This window comes from Gossypium arboreum, chromosome 4 (genome assembly GCF_025698485.1).
Source record: "Gossypium arboreum isolate Shixiya-1 chromosome 4, ASM2569848v2, whole genome shotgun sequence".
Classification (NCBI taxonomy): Eukaryota; Viridiplantae; Streptophyta; class Magnoliopsida; order Malvales; family Malvaceae; genus Gossypium; species Gossypium arboreum.
The window spans coordinates 118,526,352-118,546,356 of record NC_069073.1 but is presented as its reverse complement, the minus strand read 5'-3'; the positions used below and the strand labels follow the sequence as shown (position 1 = coordinate 118,546,356).

Below are 20,005 nucleotides of genomic sequence, written 5' to 3'. Positions count from 1 at the left end.
AAAATTTTAATGGCATTGACGTAACAACTCATGTGACACTTTATGTATACTTCACTACTAACATGGATAAATATTCTAAAAGTTGTTATCAACTTTTTTGAAATTTGTTGATTTTTATTTTTAATTTTTTGAATTTTTATGAATAATACGTGGATTACCACACTAATGGTCGCATCAATGTCATTAAAATTTTAATAGTTCAAGTAGTTTTTCCATCCAAAAGCAAACAATTTGAGTAAATTTTAGAGGTTGAGGGCCAAAATGATAAAATAAGTAAATGCTAGGGGCTAAGTTATCATTATGCCTAAAAATGCTCATTTGGTAGCAACGTAACTAAAAAAATGTTATAATGAACCTGAATTTAACAGAGTAATCTTAATAGTGTTAATAATTAGACATGAATTTTAAAATCTGAAAAGTAAATGGACTAAAATTCAAAAAATAAAAATATAGACTAAATTTCAATTTTACAAAAAATATAAGGACTTATGAAATAGTTTAACCAAAGATATTTTGAGAAGAAAGTACATCCAATTCAAGTTGTACTTTGATTAGCGGAAAATAGAAAAGAACTTTATGAAGTGCACGTGGAAATGATATTCTTTGCTGCTAGCCAAAAGTCAGCTCAAGATCCCTGTTGTACGGTAAGACAAAATAGTTGCCTCTGCCTCTAGTGGCAACATTGTAAAAATTGGAACCAATGCTAGAGACGATAATCCGGGAAGAAGTTAGAAAATTATTTTGAAGATTAGAGATAAATTGTAAATAATTCGGGATTAAATCACAAATTTTATGTTACATTAATATATAATTTCATATAAATTTAAAGGATAAAATAATAAATTTATTACATTTAAAAGGTTAAAGCCACTTGCTTTCTCTTTATTTTTTTTTTTTACTTGACTTAATATACATCTAACATAATCTGATTTGACCTGACTCGAATGTAAATATTAATTACTTGTTTAAACTCAATTTAAGAAAAACTTAAAACTATACCCAAACCCATATATCACAATTTTTATTTTTTATTAAAATAAAACTATTTTGTTTTTAATGATATTAATTGATTTCTTGGTATAATTATATTAGAGCAAATATTAATATAAATTTAATTATCATATACTTTAAATTAATTATATATATAAGCATTTTGGTAACTATCTCGAAGTGGGTTGTATTTTTCTTAAACCCAAACCGAGTCTTTTAATTGAAGAATTAGACCCACCCAGATTCATTCAAAACATAGAAATTTTATTTTTTTTCCTCACGTCTCACTATCATGTCAACAATTATTGTTGACATTAATCGTCATATCAACATTGTTAACGATCACGTGACTTAATTTATGTAATTTGGGAGTTTGAATATTTAATTGAGTATATTTTCACAAATGAGCTTAATTAATTTTTTTTTTAACCTTTGGAGACTTATTTACCCCTTAAGCTTAATAAAATATTTTTTTCTAATTTTTCTACTTTTTCCGTTTTAATCTATTTTTCGATTCTCAAATTTTTACTCATTTGAAATGGATCGGACTATATGTAATGGGAATTTAAATCCAAGCTTAACTTTCTCCTTTGGAAAAAGCTGATATACAGTCTTTTGCACACGCAGAAGGAAAACCGCAAGAAAATTATTTGTAATGTGAATTTAAGGTTAAATTCTGCTATTAGTCCCTATATTATTTATATGTTATAAATTTAGTCATTATAGTCTAACTTAGTCAATTTTAAAACTTTGTAATTTTCAAATAGGTCAATTTCAGTTCCTATTCTTTAAAAAAATTGAAAATTTAGTTCTGAACCAAAAATAATAATTAAATTTGTTAAGTCTAATTCTACTATTAATCTCACAAGTTGTGGATTTAGTTATATTTTTAATTTGATCATTTTAGTCCCTATAAATTTTTAAAAAATTTCAATATTGACTTGGATAAGAGTTATAAATTCTATTAACTAATTTAATGTGACTTTTGTAATAAGTATTGTGTGAAAATAACAATTTGATATGACATTACATAATTGATTATATGTTTGCCTTATAAGATGTTGGAAATAATAGAATTTAATTTTATAAATTTAACAGCTACCCTTTGGTTAAGACTAAAATTTTAATTTTTTTTATACCTGCAGGGATTACAAATGATCAAATTAAAGTATATGGATTAAATCTGTAATCAACACATAGTAAAGGGACTAATAGCTGAGTTTGATCTCAAGTTAATGGCTTCAAAAGTGAGCATTACATCACATCTCTTCTTAGGTAAAAAGACCTCTCCAGTCCATCTCAATTTCAAAATTGAGCAAATTAGTTCCTCTCAAAAAAATTAAAGTAATTTAATCATTGCCAATTTCTAAAGTGAGCAACTAACAACAATTAATCATAACATTAATGTTTTCCATCAATTGTGTATAATTTTGATTGGTATAATAATAAATTTAGCCTTCAATGTTTATATATTTTGTCATTTTGGCCTTAATTATTAAAAATTCAACAAATTCAACCTCAACATTTATACATTTACAAAAACGTTATGGGATAAATTTGTTAATTAGGACCAAATTGAAAAATGTATAAATTTTAAGAGATAATTGTGTTATTATACCAATAAAAATCATGTACAATTGATGGCATACATTAATTTCATGATTAATTGTCCTTATTTTCTCACTTTATAAATTTATAGGGATTAAATTACTCTGATTTTTTTTGAAAGGGACCAATTTGCTTAATTTCAAAATTGAAAGGGAATGGCGAGGTGTTTTTACCCTCTTCTTATTTCAGTGCTTCAAAAACCGTACGAGTCAAATCATGAAACTCCAAATTTTCTCAACTAATCCAACGCACTGTCAGTTTTCTCGTAAAGCGTTATCCAGCTGTATCACCGTTAAACCAGCAGTTAACTTAACACTTATTACCTGTATTAACTTAACCGGCTTCTATCAGTTACCGTAACGGCGCAACCCCTCCCCTTTAAAAACCCCTCGACTACTCAACCCCTTTATCACATCTCGAAAAAACCCAAGCCTTCAACGGTTCAACCACCGGACCGGCTTTTTTCTCCGTTTATCTCCGACCGTCCGGCCGCTACAATCTCCGATGTGAGTTCAACTTTGTTGCTATTAAGCCAATGGATCAAGATGTTGACCGAGTCAAAGGATCGTGGAGTCCCGAGGAGGACGAATTGTTGCGGAAGCTGGTGCATCGACACGGCGCTCGGAACTGGTCGTTGGTATCGAGGTCGATCCCCGGCCGGTCGGGGAAATCGTGCCGGTTACGGTGGTGCAACCAGCTATCGCCGGAAGTCGAGCACCGCGCTTTCACGTCGGAAGAAGACGGGGTCATCGTGAAAGCCCACGCCAAGTACGGCAACAAGTGGGCTACCATCGCTAGGCTCCTCAATGGCCGTACGGACAACGCTGTCAAGAACCATTGGAATTCGACGTTGAAGAGGAAGCTCTCGGAGGCGGAAGACGGCGATTCGGTTCAAGAATCGGAGAAAAGATCGGCGAAATCCCCAAGAAGGGAGAGTCCTTCGGGTTCTGAAGTCAGCGATTTGGGATTGAGCGTCGCGAAGTCGAATCGGCACTCCGCTGACGTCGTTTCGACTGAGCTTACTCTTGGACGTTCATGGAACGAATCGTTCGAGTTCAATAACATTAGCTCATCGGAGAAGAAGAACGAACAACCATTGGAGGAAAAGCAAGTGGCCGGGGCAAATATGACGACGGTGGCGCTTGCACAAGCCGCAACGGCGGCGATTACGCCAGCGGCGATGCAAGAGATGATCAGAAAAGAAGTGAGGGATTACATGGCAGAGTTTGATTGTAAGAGTGAAAACGTGAGGGATTTGTGGGGTAGAGAGGATTGAATGAAGGACTAAATTGAAACAACTTATTCACTAAAAATTTTGGGTTAATTCTCTGGAAGTCCTTGAACTATGATTTATATTCTAAATTGATTCCAACTTCAAAACATTTTAATTAAACCAGAAATTGCGTTGGCACGTGGAAAATAACGTGTAATAAATAATGAAAATAATGTTTGAAATTAATATTTACGAAATTAAAAATTAGTTTAATTTGTGCGTAAAAGAAATTTAAATAGAAAAAATATATCATCTTAAGAATATCAAATGCACTTCAATTGTTTATCATGTTATTATTATTATTCTTAAGTTAGTATCGAGTTGACTTGTGACACCAACTCAATTAACGATATTATCAATACTATAATTCATTCTATTTATTTAAAACACAAACGTTAGTTTAAAAGTAACAAATAATAAATAATGAAACATATTATTTGAAACTAATTAATAATAACACATAAAATATGTATAATATTGAAATGAAAAACTGATTAAATCATGAGTAAAATGAAATTTAAATACAAAAATGCGCAACAATTGTTTGTCACGGTGTTGTCATTAGAGTTGTCCATGGGTCGGGCCACCTGACCAAGCTCGAAGGTTTGCTCGAAAATTGGGAGGGTTTGGACAAAAATATAGGTCTGAAATATGGGCTTGGACAAAAAACGAGGCTTGTTTTCTAAATGGATCAGGCCGAGTCAGGCCTCGGGTAAGCTTTTTTTGGCCCTGACTCGGCCTGACCCGAATATCTAAATAAAGTATCGATACCCTTAACAAAGTATTAGTACCTTTCACAAAAGTATCGATACCTTACTACAAAAGTATCGATACCTTACTTGGTATCAATACTGTTTTAAGGCTCGGTGTTTTGAAAATTAAAGAAAAAAATGTGTGAGTATCGATGCGCTCCCCAACATATCGGTACCTCATAGCAAGTATTGATACATTCCCTATTGTATCGAAAATATAGGCTTTAATATGTGTCGGGTCGATCCAAGCTTGGGTTTAGCATACATAATCTAGATTTGGCTTGGGCAAAAATTTAAGCCAATTTTTTGGGTTGGGTCATGCCTAGACTTGTCAATCGGACCTAAAATTTTGTTAAGGCTCAGCTCATCTCATGGACAACTCTAGTTGTCATCAATCTCAAATAAGTGTCAAGTTAATTTGTGATACCAACACAACATTATCAATACAATTGATGGAGGTAATGTCAATGTTTTATTAAATGATGACTAGCCCAGGTTAAAATCCCATAACACATAATTTTTTATTAGCTTTTTTGAAATAAAAAATTAAAGTGCAATCGAATAATATAATTTATTTTAATTATGAATGGACATTTTGTAATTTTTCTAATTCAATTAGGGATTTAAATAATAGTATAAATTCTCAAATTATTAGAGTATTATATCAATTAGGTCCCTTAATTAGCCTAACCATTAATCTATGTGTTAAATGTTAACTCAAATTTAATGTGATGTATACTTAAAACAGATGAATCAAATTATTAAAAAAAATCTCGATTGTCAATATGATTATAATTTGATGTGTGTATTTTAAATATGTTTTACGTTATATTCAAACTCACATTTAATGTTTAAGAATATATTAATATAATTAACATTTTATTGAAGGTATATATAAAAATATATAAAATTGAGAGAATTTTTTATATTTATAATCAGTTAATTAACTTATTAACTGAGAGTTAAAAAAATAGAGTAATTAACAGTATTTACATGTAATATTCCCCCTAATATAGAGCTTCATGGACATTTTTTTTTTTTTTGGTGAAAGATAGCTTCATGTACATTAAGAAGACCCATTTTTGCTTATGAATTTATACAAGGCAAGTGGATAGAGGCAGCTTCAAGTATACCTCCTCATTAAGAATGCCACTGATGTCAGTTATTCACATTTATAAGAGTCACCCAAGTCTAGAATTTTGTCATTTTAGCAATCGGAGAAAAAATGGCTATACCTCTCAAGCTGTGTAAACCCTTTCATAACTAATCCAGTCTTATGTTTGTTAATATTCTCATCTACCTTGTGTTTTATCTTGTAAGCTCAACTTACAATCAGTTGCGAGTGGGCCAGCTCTTTAGGGAGGAATCTTCAAAGTGTCATCTATCTAGCAGTTTATCTGTTGCGGGATTATCCTTAACCTTCGTGGAGAGTCTTGTATGATTCATTGAGGAGACATCTTGATTGGTGGAGATTTAAACTATAAGACTTAGGAAAAATGTTATTATATGGGTGTGAATAATAATTGAGCAACTTGAACCACATTGACCCAAGTGGTACTATAGTTATAAATAAGGGGCATTTAAGCCTTAGGTTGATAGACAATGAAGAAAACAAGAAAAATAAAAATACATATATAAAAATAATTTAGAAGCTCTAGTACCATACACATTTATATTCAATTAACTAATTTGTTAACGGATAATGATAAAAGGAACAAACCGGTTACGTAAGTTAATAACTAACAATATTACACATAATATTAATCACTAAGATAAAAGATTCTTTTAATCAATTTTTAATCAATTTGTATCAATTGATTGATTGTAGGATTGATAAATTTACTTAATGGATTATTATTAATATAATTCTAAAATTGAATTAATAAAATTAGGTTAAATTTTGTTATTAATTTTTGTTATTTATGAAAATTACAGATTTAATTTATATACTTTCTAAATTGGTCAATTATAATCTCATACTTTTTAAATTTAGAAGTTTTTGTCATGACATAGACAACAATAAATAAATTTGCTTGATTAAACTCAATTACTAATTATTTACCATGCGTATAATTGTAAACTTGATCCATATTTTTCAATAAAATCATTCCAAATCCTTAATACTTTCTGAATTTTAAAATTCCAAAACCTTATATTTTTCAACACAATAATATTTTTAGGATATCAATTTTCGAGAATAACAAAACTTAACTGAGTTTTAACAGAACCGGAATAGTAGAAAAAATTCTGAACTTTAGCAGAATACAGAGACTAATAGCTACAAATTTAAGCATACATGAGATTGATGAGCCAAACCTTGTTGCGGTGGCTGGCCGCTTGCTCCCCACCGACGTTGCCACACAAGATACTGTTAATCCCATTCCCATTCGTTCTTTCAAGCTGAATCCTCGGAATCGTTTAGTGAACTTGGATAATTGTATCATACAATGACCTTAGCTTCACCTGCTCCAACTCGACTCAAACTCAACTCAAAAATTACCGAATCACATTCGGTTAAACACCTCAACTGAAACTTAAACCAAACTTCGAATCGAGTTCAAGCTTTCATAAAACTGTGATTACATCCCGACTTGTTTCGCCTTAAAAGGTTCTTTTGAATCAGTAAATTACAAAATACAGACAACAAAAGAGTTAAAATTTTCTCCAAGGAGACAAATCTAAAATTGTAAAATTCATTCTTCTCAACCAACAAATTCATCGCCTTCCATGTTGCATTCGATATAAAGATTTTTGAATCTCTTATCATGATTTTGAAACTACATCAACAGCCTGAATTCCAGGACACCATTTTATCATATCTCCAGTTCTTTTTCACTTCTTTCGACGAGCCAATGGGGTAATATCATTACCTGCAACTTTTTTGGGTGATGCTCCAGAAACATTATTTGAATTGTTGAAGAACCAGCGAGCATTTTCAAACCATTTGCTAACCTGCACACAAGTCTTTCTATATAAGAAGCCTGAAAATGAAAAACCAGAAGAACAAACAAAACCATGTTGATGAGCTAAAGACCTGTCGGAACGTAATTCCAAGCTCTTTAGCCAAACTCTCTTTCATGGCTCGATCAGGGTACTGATTTTGCTTAAAGGAACTTTGAAGTCCCTGCAAAACAAGATCTCCATGAAATTAATAAATAATAATCAAATTAATCTCTACTGTTTCACAATCAGAAGCTTGATTATACTCAAGTTTTTTGTCTTGTTCGTGATTTTATAGAACTCTTATAAGAACCCCATATTTACCTGCGTTACGGCTTCTCCTAGTCTTTTATATGTTGATGAACCAGCCTTTTTACCGCTTGAACCAGGTGTGGGAGTGGGTTCCGGTAATTTAGCAGGTGATTTAGGAGTGGCTTTGGGTAATTTAGCAGGTGATCTAGCAGTACCCTTCCGATTTGACTTCTTCCGAGTGCATCTTCTAGGTGTATGATCCTCTTCTGGTTTCTGCTTTAAGCCATTGGCACTTCTCTTAGGTGCACGCTTCTCTCCTGGGTTCTTCTTTAAACCATTGGAAACCGAGACACTACCAGTTGGAGAAGCATTTCCATTTGCTGATGTTGTAGCCACTTCAGCATTACGTATCTTCTTTTTTCTTGGTGCTGTGCCATCGTTCCAATCTTCGTCATCACTGGAACTAGAAGGAACATTGCCATATGTCTCCTGTATGTACACAAAAAGAAAGATGAGCAAATCACAAAGGAAATGACCAAGACATCAGATGATTGAACAGATGAAAGGACACCGAATATAAGCAACTTAGGACAGACTCCATCAAGCACAAAGTCAGATGATCTATGACGACAATGGATCTTCACCAGTTTCCTAAATGCGGGAAAAAAAAGGAGCTGATTTAATGACGGAAGAGAATCATGTCTGTAAAATGGCACTCACATCATATAGCCTTTTGTAGTCCAACCTTGGAATGCTTCGTTTCTCAGAAACAGTAGCATCATCTTCTCCGGAAGCAGGTTCCATTGTTGTTAACACCTCACTGTTCAAAGACTTCTTTCCACTGAGCTTAGGTTTTTTACTCTTGGATTTTCTGGAAGAACCATTAGACATGTGACCTTTTTCAGAAGAAATATCATCTACTAACATAGCACCAAGATCATCAGAATCAGAGGAAAAATCTGAACTTGAACTTTCCGACTTAGCCACATTGTCATGATCCTGATCCAGACCATCAGGGTTATAATCATCATCCTCAGAATCGTCAGATGGAAGCCCCAAATAAGGATCAACTTTGGCTGGCACTTCCACTTCATCAGATGCTGAAGTGAAATCAGATTCATCAGAACTTGACTCATCTTCCTGATCCTTTTCGTCATTTTCTGAAATATCAGGATTATAATCATTGTCATCAGAATCATCTGAAGGCAATCCATAGTTAGGATCCTGATTTTGTCCCCCTGCAGCTAGAGCTGCCTCTGGAAAGACTTTCTGTTGATAGAAAGGAGCTCGATGAGGAATAAAATAAAGTTCAATGTACTAACTAATGAAAAGAAAGAAAAACCATTATTGACCTCCCAACTGTCTTCAAGAGAAAAATTTGTTCCTTGAGATTCATTAACTAATTCGATACAATCAAATTTGCAATCACATCCGGGGCATAGCCAACCCTCATCATCTGGAGGAACTGTAATACGAGAGAGGAGGCGCAAAAGAAAAGTATTATCAAGATTAAAACAATTCAAAACCCAATATATCAAATTAGTACCATCAAGTAGGTAACGGAAGAATATTACTGTCTTCTTTTAGCAAAGGTGGTTGCAAGCAATATTGATGGAATCCTCGGTCACAAGCACCATCACAAAGTATGATATCATTGTTGGCAGGAATGTCTTTGGACCCGCATAATGCGCAGAATATCTGCAATTAAAGGATTTTATGTCTACGCATTTCCATTTCCAAGACTTAAATTATTATAATTAATGAGAAAATAGCAACTAAGAATATATGAACAATGCTTATAATTATGCTTTTCCTACATCCTCACTGTCAATTTCTCCTTCAGAATCAAATAAAGATTCTGCAAGCCTTCCTTCGGTACACAATGACTCAATACGTTGAAATAAATCTCTAATTTTCAATTTACGTCGAAGAATTTCAGATGCAGCACGTTGAAGCTCCTTCTCTGGCTTTAACTTTTCTAGGCTGCAGGTTACACAAACATTCCAAAGCAACAAACAGACATTAGCTATCCACGGTAGTATGCAGGTAATATCAGACAGTGAATATTACAAGGCATTGTTAGATGCTTAAACATTTTGTGACATTGTAATGATAATTAGCTCATAAACAACATTGTAGCAAAGAGATACAACATAAAATGGTATAACAAACACACCTTAGTCCCTTCCAGCCTTCCGCAGAATATGCAGCAATCAGACTTCGCTCATAGCTTATTCGATTCAATAAATACCTAAGATGCTTCCTGATTCTTAAATATTCATCAGAAACTTCTTTTTTTTCTTCCTTCTCCTTCTCCCTCTTCCTCTTCTTCCTTTTTTGCTGCTTGCTAGGATCAACATTGGTCAAATTATTGCTCGACTCAGTACCAGTAGATTTCTTGCTTGACTCAGTAGCAGTAGATTTCTTGCTTGACTCAGTAGCAGTAGGTTTCTTGCTCGACTCAGTAGCAGTAGATTTCTTGCTCGACTCAGTAGCAGTAGATTTCTTTCTCGACTCAGTAGCAGTAGATTTCTTGCTCGACTCAGTAGCAGTAGATTTCTTGCTCGACTCAATAGCAGTAGATTTCTTGCTCGACTCAGTAGCAGTAGATTTCTTGCTCGACTCAATAGCAGTAGATTTCTTGCTCGACTCAGTAGCAGTAGATTTCTTGCTCGACTCAGTAGCAGTAGATTTCTTGCTCGACTCAGTAGCTTTAGATTTCTCTTCTGATTTTGAGCGCAAAACCCTGTCACTGCTTCTCAAAGATCTTAGATTTTTTTTCTGTACTTGTTTGGAAGTTTTTCCACCCTTGCGTTGGCCAGAATTCTTAACCAAATTTTTAGGTGTTGTTTCATGCTGTTCCAGGCTAGAATCTTTGGAGATGTCTTCACAATGGCGATCTGGTTGTTGAATGGTAGGATTTGTTGAAGCAAGTTCTTGAGGCAATCCTAAAGGGTTTGCATCTTTAGAAGGTAATTGTAAATGCTTGCCACCATTACCCATGATTATATCTTTGGGATTCAATTCCATGCCTTCATTAGAAACACCAGCAGATAAACTATTTCCTATACCATTGGGTAAACTTTGAGAATCAAGCTGTTGTTGCTGCTCTGGCAGTTCACCAGAGCTAAATGTTGGCTCTGCACTACAAAGTTGGGGAGATGAAATCTGATCAGCCTGGATGTTCTTGCTTGAATCTTCGGGTAACAACCCTAAACTTTCACTAATAGTATTCTTGGACAAATCATTACAAAGTGGTTGGGAACGTTCAGCAGTCTCTTCTGATGTTTCTGTGTTCATAAATCCAGAACCATTTGCTTCAGTAAGTAAACATTCACTACGAAATTCATTGGCCAGTTCAGATGTACTTTCTTCAGGGTGAAAATGGGAATGGTTCCCATTTTCACTGTTTGCTTGAGATGAAGAACCGCCCGTATGTTCAACCTCGATCATATCAATTAGAAGGCTAAAAAAGCCACATGCCAACACCAATATTATCGCAATAAGTTGGGAATTTTTAATTTTAACAAATAAATAAATTGACAACAAAAAGACCTCTTACCAATCAAAATTTGTAAGAAAGTTTTATGTTGCTTTCGTGCCAGCAGCAGACAGTTCACAATCTAATTCAGCTAACAAAAGTCTGCAAGATGGAAATATTACAGGGACCAACATCAATTAACCAACCAAATAATCAAAATACTAACTATGGACAGTCTAAGGTTACAGAAAACATAGACCACTAACAATGAATAAGATAAAAAAATAAAAACTATAAGATATTGGTTCATTAGAAACCCAACCAATGTCAGTTTTACTACTTGGTTACTTATAGGCTAATGACCGAAGTTTACCAGACACTAATAAATACAACTATTTATTTCTCCAAGCTAGCCCCTAAACCAAATGTGATGAACCCGACCCTATATTTTATACCTTTGAACATTATTTTATTAGCTTGACATGACAAATTCTTGACCAAAACGAAAGCAGAATAAGCTAGCAAAAACAGGCAGTAGAAACAAAAATATACTTCAAAACAATCTAATAATTCAGCATTATGTATAAAACACCTAATATAAAAAATATAAACTAAAATAAAAATTAATCCGATAAAACTCAGGGGCTAGAGGGAGACCAAGGCAGCTCCTAGCTAAGTGGTACAAACTTCAGTCCCTTTCAATTATAAAGTACTCAATTTAAGCCCTTTTAAAACAAAATTTTCACCTTCCCCAAACTACTAAAATTTTGTTTTAGCCCCCCAATACACATTTCAGAATATGCATTCTCAAACGTATAGCTCCTTAATTCACAACCATTGTCCTGCACTAAATATTACTTTGACTTCAAAAAAAAATTTTCTTTTCAGCACTTAAAAGAACAAATCTTTAACATCCAGGTAGCACATTCTAAATCAAATCCCTAGAGGTAAATTTTCATTCAGTTCCATCTAACAAAAAAAAAATCACTCAAACAACTTAAAACAAATAAAAAAAAAAAGTTACACCCAGCACGAAACATACGTACATTAAAAAGGAAAACCCCAAACTCAGAACACAAAAAGTAAGTAACCCAAGCTAACATTATCAGCTCCGTAAAGGAAAAGATCAAAAACTTCCACCGTTCGGCATCTTTTCTTGACTTTTTTCCTTAGCCTGTGTTTTCTTTTTCTTAGTAACCAAACAAGAAAGCAAATAAATACCCTAAAAGGAAAAGGATAAAAAAAGGTGTTTTAGATGAACTGACCTTGAATCTCGCGCGTTGAGCGAAATATACAGAGAGAGAAAGAGAAAAGAGAGGGAGATTTTTTGCGCTGCGCGCGATGAGATTGAAGAAGGAAAAGAGGGAAACAAAAGAATATAGGCAAAAAAGAGGTGGGAATAGAGTTGTCTGCCGGGCCGGTTCAAGGAAAAAAATTAGGCCCTTGGGTCTAAAATTTTGCATAAATTCAAATGTTAAAACCCAAATTTACTTATATTAATTTTTTATATTATTTTTATATAAAAATAAATTTAAATAATATAATACGAAAAACACTAAAATGCACGGGTATATAAGTCATGTTATACTGTTGAATAGCAAGTCTTTAATTATCTAGTTCTAGATAATTTGTGCGCTTGGGAGTCCCTAATGATTAATTAAATCGAGATTATATTATGACTGCAATTTTAGAGAGACGCGAAAGTGAAAGCCTGTGGGGTCGCTTTTGTAATTGGATAACCAACACTGAAAACAGTTTTTACATAGGATGGTTTGGTGTTTTGATAATCTCTACATTATTGACCGCAACTTTTGTATTTATTATCGCATTCATTGCTGCCCCTCCAGTAGATATTGATGCTATTCGTGAACCTGTTTCTAGATCTCTACTTTACAGAAATAATATTATTTCTGATGCCGTTTTTCCTAGTTCTGTACCTATAGGTTTGCACTTTTACCTGATCTGGGAAGCGGCATTTGTTGATGAATGATTATACAATAGTGGTCCTTATGAGTTAATTGTTTTGCAAATTCAAGTTGGGCCATGCCCGAGCAAAAAAAAAGCTTAACTGAAACCTAGTCTGTTTAGAAAATAGATCTTACTTTTTGTTCAAATCTATATTTTTGTCTAAATTCTCTTATTTTTCGGGTGGCCCAACTCATGAACAAATTTAGGTGGAAGTTAGAATAGAATATTCTTTCTTATTTTTAATAATTAAATGGGCTTGGGCCTAAAATGCATTCATGGATTAGATAGGATTGAATCTATATTTTAATTTAATATTTTTATAATAATAATGTTTGATATTTTATCATTTATCTATAATTTAACTATATTTATCCATATCTATATTTTATATCTATTTATTTATAATATATATAAAAATACCAAACGGAGATAAACTTTTAAACAGATAGAAATTACCTTTTTATTATTTATTATGGTACTGAATTAATGTTTAAAATAATAAATTTTAGATAAAATCATTATTTCCATTCGTATTAAATTACACTTATTAAATATTATTTATTATATTGAACATGTTTCGTTATGGGTAATTCAATATTTTTATATAGTTTTAAATTTATTTTCGATATGTTGTGTTCCGATCCCACCAATGAGTGTTAAATATTAACTATGCTGACATGTTTCTTGCTATTAGAAATTAGTTCCAATCCAGGGGCGTAGCTAGGGGGTTGGAATGGGCACCGGCCCCCCTAAAATGTAAAATTATATTTTAGGCCCTTAAATTTTTTTAAAAATTTTAAATTAGTAAATGTAAAATTGCACTTTAACTCCTCTAAAAAAATTTATGGCTTCGCCTCTGTCCCAATCATGTCATCGGTTTAGAATAGTAGTACATGTCTGATTCATGCCACTAGATAATTATCGTATTTGACCCATATGGTTGAGATGATTGTCGTTTCTGACCTTTGTCACGTGCATGATATAAATAGGTGATATAAATGCTAAACATATATAATAGTGGTAATGTATATATTTGCTAAATATTAAAGAAATTAGTATATATATTTTAAAAATAAAAATAACATGATGATATAAATGGCTTCAAGTTAATCATTTACAAATACTAATTTTTAATGTTACATGCGTTATGTGTGATTTTACGTGTTTAATTTTTAATTACTTTTTTTAATTTGTGTTTTTAAACTATAATTAGTGTAAAATAATATATTTATTCAAAGTGTTAAATATAATTAAAATACATTAAATTATTTATCAATTCAAATATTATAATTTTTTCAAGAAAAACTATTGGTGGTCGATAGAGTTTTAGCGAACAATAGGCACCGTTATTTGTCCATCATAACTTATGGAGACAGCAAAGATACCCACAAAATAGATCTGCAAACCGAAAAGAGAAAATACATTTATAGTGAATGAGAAGAAGAACAAAAAAAAAGAAATGGTTGATGAAAGAAGAAAAAGGTGGGCGCGATAACAGGCCCAAAGGCTAACACTGTCGCTGAGCAAAACCTGATTTAGCAAAATTAAAAACTCATATTTTAAATTAAATCGAACTTAAACAATTATGTATGATGTTATTACTACTGAATCTACCTATAAAAGTCCCTAATTTATTTTTGGAAATTATAAACATATAATTCTAACATTGTCAACAAAAAAATGTTTTTTTTTATTATTTAATGAAAAATATTTTTTTGGTATTGTCTTTCCTCAACCCTTAAATGGCAACAATGTCGATGTTAATGGAGTTAAGACTCAATCGACATGCAAATATATATATTGAACAATATCATTATAAGTTCTAATAATTATATCTCTCTTTTTAACACAATATATAAAATTACTCATAGCACACCTCAATCCATAAATAGGAGGATAATGCCCATGCCCATAGCCTTCCAGCACACTTGAACTGAAAGTACTCTTACATTGTTAACAACGTCTATATTGATTGAGTGGCAATCGAGCTTAAGACTCAAACAGCTTAAAAATATATTTTTAAGACAAAATAATTATAATTTATATAAAAAGAATTGTAGAATGATTAATTTTAGGGATTTACATGTACGAAATTATTGAATCATGATAAGATTCCTTGTGAGTGTGAAACATATATTAATTAATATATTTATTTCTATGTTTCTTTGTTTGATTCAAACTCTTCTTCCTATCTATTTCGCTCTCATATAGCTTCTCTTTAAACCCCTTGTTTTTGGGGGTGTTCCCTCAGTTCCAACCACTTCAATACACCTCTAAACCCTAAAAGAAGTCATAATTTTCCATGGAGCGTAACTCATATACACAAGGTCTTCAAATTGCATTCATGGGGGATCCCACCGAGGAAAACCAGGAATTCCCCTTTAACGATAGCTCTTCCGCTGGTTTTTCAAACCCTAATTTCTCCCAAGGGTTACAAAGCCATCATGATGTTCGTGTCTTTGGATTTCAACAGTCTTCACTCGATGATCGTTTCAGTCAATTGAATTTAAACGACATTGAAAACCCCACGAGGATTGTTGGGTCGGATTTTGGTCCAGCACCAATTGGGTTGTTTCCTGAGAATAGCTTCAATGGCCGCCATGTATTAAGGTCTCTTCCAAGTCAAAACATGGTCGTCGACCGATCACCAAATTATTCTCCCAGTACTTTTATCGAACACAACGTGTTCGACTTCGACACCAACACGCAACGAAGGACTCCGCCTTTCGAACGACCTTACAACCTGTGCGATCCGATGCGGTCCGTCAATGGCCTCGGATCTACTATGATGCGACCATCAATGCATGATCATCATCACCAACCTCTTCATTCCCCTCCTCCTCGACAGCTTCCTCGAGAGAATTCGAGTTATTATTATATTCCGCCGTTGACGGAGCTGAAAGCTGGGGATATTTGCACGGTGGCGAAAGATCGAGACAGGTGCCTTGCCTTCCAGAAGAAACTGGATAATGAAGTATTAACGCGTGGGGAAATCGACATGATTTTCATGGAAGTGAAAGATCACTTGCATGAACTGATGGTTCATCGGTTTGCCAATTATCTCATTCAGAAACTATTCAAAGCCATCAACAATGAACAAAGGACCCAGCTTCTTCTCTTACTCATTAGGAGCCATCAAAGGTTCTTTCAAGTTTGCACCAATCTCTACGGGTAAGAATATATATATATATATATATATATATATCAGTTTTGATTATAGAGTTTAGCATGCTTGGGGTCGAATGAGGATCATATTTAGGTTTCGGCATAGTTGAAAGACTAAATCTTAAATTGAAATATTAACACTCATATCTCAATCCATTTAAGATAGAATCAAATCTTAAACATAAAACTTGAAATAAACTTAAAATTTTATACTTTTAAGATAGATTTAAGTATGTTCGATGTCATGATGATGTGGATTTAATTTGCACTAAATCTAGTTTTAGTAATGTTTGATAGAAATATGATCAATGATTTTGATACCCATAGATATAAGATTTATCCCTAGTTATTATAAATTAAATTTTGTATGTTGACACGAGGTATAGGATTTGATCTGATGTAATTTGCTTTTTCTTTTATTGTTGAAGGAGTTGGACAATTCAGAAATATTAACACTCATATCTCAATCCATTTAGGATGGAATCTTAAACACAAAACTTGAAATAAACTTGAGATTTTATACTTTTAAGGATAGATTTAAGTGTCTTCTATGTCATGATCATGTGGATTTAATTTGCTCTTAATCTAGTCTTGGTAATGTTGATAGAAATATGATTAATAATTTATACTCATAGATATTAGATTTAACCCTAGTTACTATAAATTAATTTTTGTATGTTAGTATAAAGTATACAATTTGATCTGATGTAATTTACTTTTCCTTTCATTGTTGAAGGAGTCGGACAATTCAGAAATTTATTGAGATAATCAACATCCAAGAACAAAAATGCATTCTTCTGTCAGCTTTGAAACCTATTGCTATTACCTTGGCAAAAGACAGCAATGGTCATCATATATTTGAACCATGCTTGAAAAAATTCTCGAGTGAAGAAACAATGGTATGTAATTGTTAATACATATTCGTATCTAATACTTATTTAAAAAAGGGTTTTATTTGTATGGACAGCATCTTATGGATGGAATTATACAACATTGTGTGGACATTGCAATTAACAAAAGCGGCTGTTGTGCCTTGCAACAATGTTTGACCCATGCCAATGACGAAGTTAGTGGGCATTTCTTGGTTCGAATTGTGGCGAATGCCTTGTTTCTTTCCGAGGACAAATATGGGTTCGTTTTTGAATATCGAAATCTTTAACTTTTTTTTTTATCTAACTGACCGTATCCTAACCCTATTCCTGTAATTGTTTTTTAGGAACTATGTTGTACAATTTGTGCTTCAGATGGGGTTACCTTGGGTTACATCAATGATAATAGGGCAGCTTCAAGGAAGCTTTGTGAGCCTTTGTTATAGCAAGTATGGCAGCAATGTGGTTGAGAAATGTATGAAAGAATCTGAGGAACAACTCTCTGCAAGGGTTATCATAGAGATTCTAAATGATCCAGATTATTTAAAGGTCTTTGGGCATGACTATGGCAACTTTGTTATTCAATCAGCTTTGTGGGCTTCCAAGGTATTGATCTTTTTAATACCCATTTCTGTTTTTATTTTCATGAATTTATATAAATATATAAGGAATAATTATATTAGAGTTAATATTGAGTCAAATTTTAAATTGGTCTTAAATTTTAAAACGATTTAATTGAATTTTTGAACTACATTGTCGAAGCTAACAACTAGACAGCTGAAAAGATTTGATTGTAACAAAGACTTGATTGAAACAATACATTAGAACATTTCGAACTCTAGTATAATTAATACTCACTCTCTTGATAGTACTCTAGTGACAAGTTTATAATTTGGTCTATAATTTAGGGATGCATAATGCAATTAATCATACTCGTTTTATAGTTAGAGTCCATGCAAAAAACGAACTAACAGTTGAATTGATTAGACCACCAATCATTCTAATAATGAAAAGATATGGAAAATTAATAATAAATGCAAATAGAGACAAACTTTCATTTTATAAATTACAACATCAAAATTAAATATTTATTTTCATTCAGGATTTCCATTTTTTAGTTATTTTTTATGATTCTATTTTTTTTTTTAAATTGAAAACAGGGACATGCAAATTTAGGTATACACAATGCTATTCACTGTCTGATTCGAAAGCATTATTCATTTCTTCAAAGTTCTCCATTTGGGAGAAGGATTTTGAGTGCTGCATCAAAATGTCGCAGAAGTACTTGATATATATATATATATAGTTATGTTGTAAGGACATAAAAATTAACTTTTCGTTCATATTTCCGGGATAGAGTTGTGGTTAAAACTCGTATTTAGAGTTTTTAACGTTGTTGTTGATATAATTTTAGTTGTTTGTTGTTTTGTATTAATTAGATTTTTTAAATATTAGTTTAAGGCAGAAAATATAATATGGTGTTTTTTAGTTATTATTATATAAGGTTGTTAAATTTTTGGTTAATTTTTTAATCTATTTTATTATAGATTTTGATAATATTTGTTTTGTTTTTACATAATATATCTAGAACTAGAACTATCCATGACCCTCATTAACTTATAAAATAAGAAGATATTGTACTTCAACGCACTCGAATCCACGTTCTCATGCATTAGCAACAAATGACTATGCCAATCAAATTAAAACTCAATTCACTATTTTTAATTGTTTTGAAATAATATTTATTTGTTATTTTGCATAATGTTTATTTAGTTTCTATGAAATACATGAGTTATCACATTGACTATCATAATACTACCATTGATAATATATAAATCATTAATGACAAGTATTATAAACTTACCATTATTAAAGATTTTATTTTGTTTTTCTGTTTTAAATATTATCTATTAGAAATGATTTCCTAAATGAATCTCTTTTGGTAATATTAAAAGTTATTTCATGGTAGTGTCAAAATTTTTCTTCTGGAAATGTATTAATCTGATATTTTAAAGATAATTTCTGTAGATATGTTGAAATCGAATTAATCATTTGAATTAAATTAATTTGATTAATTGATCGATTATCAAAATTAATTCAAGATAAAGATTTTTTGAAGTTGGGTGGGGTTGTAACTATTGATATAATAGCCCTAAAAAATAAGGATAAATCTCAAAACTATACATGAATTATGGTTTAATGTGCAATTTTATTTATGAACTTTGATTTTATGCAATTTTATACATGAAATTTTGACTTGATTATTGATATAAATCATTTTATGTTTATATATTGCACACATAAATAATTATATTTATCCAATATAAAAATAAATTGATTTCTTTCTTTCTTTAAATGTGCATAATTAAATAAAAATTAAAGCTTGAAGTATACATTTGAACTACAATTAGAGTTTCACGTTTATAATTGCACCAAATTAAAGTCCATATATACAATTGCAGATTAAATCAAGATTCATATATAATTTTGAATTTTATCCCAAAAATATTATAAAAATATTATTAATATAATGTTTTTAATTTAGTGTTTTCGTTAATTTTTATGTAATGTTTGTTTTATGTTTTTAGTTTATTGTTGTCATTATGTTATTTTTGGATTGAGAACCGGTTAAGAGTTTTAGAACTTCCGTTAATGGTAGTTCAATTCATATAACAATTGAACTATCTGTTTGGATATCTTTAGTTAT

General features: G+C 31.9%; 3 protein-coding genes and 1 long non-coding RNA gene across 7 annotated transcripts; 3 read left to right on the top strand and 1 right to left on the bottom strand.

The window, feature by feature from the left end:
- The first annotated feature begins 2,984 nt into the window (after positions 1-2,984).
- On the top strand, positions 2,985-3,911 carry LOC108459568 (transcription factor MYB73-like). The gene has a single exon (XM_017758955.2). It carries the CDS (start codon positions 3,134-3,136, stop codon positions 3,872-3,874), a length of 741 nt encoding a protein of 246 aa, XP_017614444.1. The 5' UTR covers positions 2,985-3,133; the 3' UTR covers positions 3,875-3,911.
- A 2,862-nt stretch (positions 3,912-6,773) lies between these two features.
- On the bottom strand, positions 6,774-12,710 carry LOC108460804 (homeobox protein HAT3.1). Of its 4 annotated transcripts, none has more exons than XM_053026567.1 (11): positions 12,562-12,698; positions 12,343-12,485; positions 11,378-11,458; positions 9,992-11,281; positions 9,633-9,798; positions 9,390-9,513; positions 9,168-9,280; positions 8,536-9,084; positions 7,888-8,304; positions 7,658-7,747; positions 6,774-7,575 (listed from the first exon to the last, which is right to left on the bottom strand). In XM_053026567.1, exons 4-11 carry the CDS (start codon positions 11,266-11,268, stop codon positions 7,456-7,458), a joined length of 2,856 nt encoding a protein of 951 aa, XP_052882527.1. In that variant the 5' UTR covers positions 11,269-11,281; positions 11,378-11,458; positions 12,343-12,485; positions 12,562-12,698; the 3' UTR covers positions 6,774-7,455. The 4 variants fall into 4 exon arrangements, with proteins under 4 accessions (XP_052882527.1, XP_017615952.2, XP_017615950.2 ...); XM_017760463.2 differs by having other exon boundaries at positions 12,343-12,470; XM_017760461.2 differs by lacking the exon at positions 12,343-12,485 and having other exon boundaries at positions 12,562-12,710.
- Positions 12,711-15,608: 2,898 nt separating this feature from the next.
- On the top strand, positions 15,609-17,701 carry LOC108458551 (putative pumilio homolog 8, chloroplastic). The gene is made up of 4 exons (XM_053026815.1): positions 15,609-16,435; positions 17,166-17,328; positions 17,397-17,560; positions 17,674-17,701. Exons 1-4 carry the CDS (start codon positions 15,609-15,611, stop codon positions 17,699-17,701), a joined length of 1,182 nt encoding a protein of 393 aa, XP_052882775.1.
- Positions 17,702-17,775: 74 nt separating this feature from the next.
- On the top strand, positions 17,776-18,733 carry LOC128291678 (uncharacterized). The gene is made up of 2 exons (XR_008281500.1): positions 17,776-17,904; positions 18,459-18,733. It is a non-coding gene; the product is annotated as an uncharacterized LOC128291678 (long non-coding RNA).
- The last annotated feature ends 1,272 nt before the right edge of the window (positions 18,734-20,005 follow it).

Bases quoted from the DNA above. Each gene is read 5' to 3' on its own strand.
- LOC108459568 (XM_017758955.2), top strand. From the start codon at position 3,134: ATGGATCAAGATGTTGACCGAGTCAAAGGATCGTGGAGTCCCGAGGAG.
- LOC108460804 (XM_053026568.1), bottom strand. From the start codon at position 11,268: ATGATCGAGGTTGAACATACGGGCGGTTCTTCATCTCAAGCAAACAGT. The intron at 9,799-9,991 runs GTGTGTTTGTTA...TGTAACCTGCAG, and splicing joins GAAGGCTGGAAGGGACTAAG to CCTAGAAAAGTTAAAGCCAG. The intron at 7,576-7,657 runs GTCTTTAGCTCA...ACTTGTGTGCAG, and splicing joins TTGGAATTACGTTCCGACAG to GTTAGCAAATGGTTTGAAAA.
- LOC108458551 (XM_053026815.1), top strand. From the start codon at position 15,609: ATGGGGGATCCCACCGAGGAAAACCAGGAATTCCCCTTTAACGATAGC. The intron at 17,329-17,396 runs GTATGTAATTGT...TTGTATGGACAG, and splicing joins TCTCGAGTGAAGAAACAATG to CATCTTATGGATGGAATTAT. The intron at 17,561-17,673 runs GTTCGTTTTTGA...TTTGTGCTTCAG, and splicing joins CTTTCCGAGGACAAATATGG to ATGGGGTTACCTTGGGTTAC.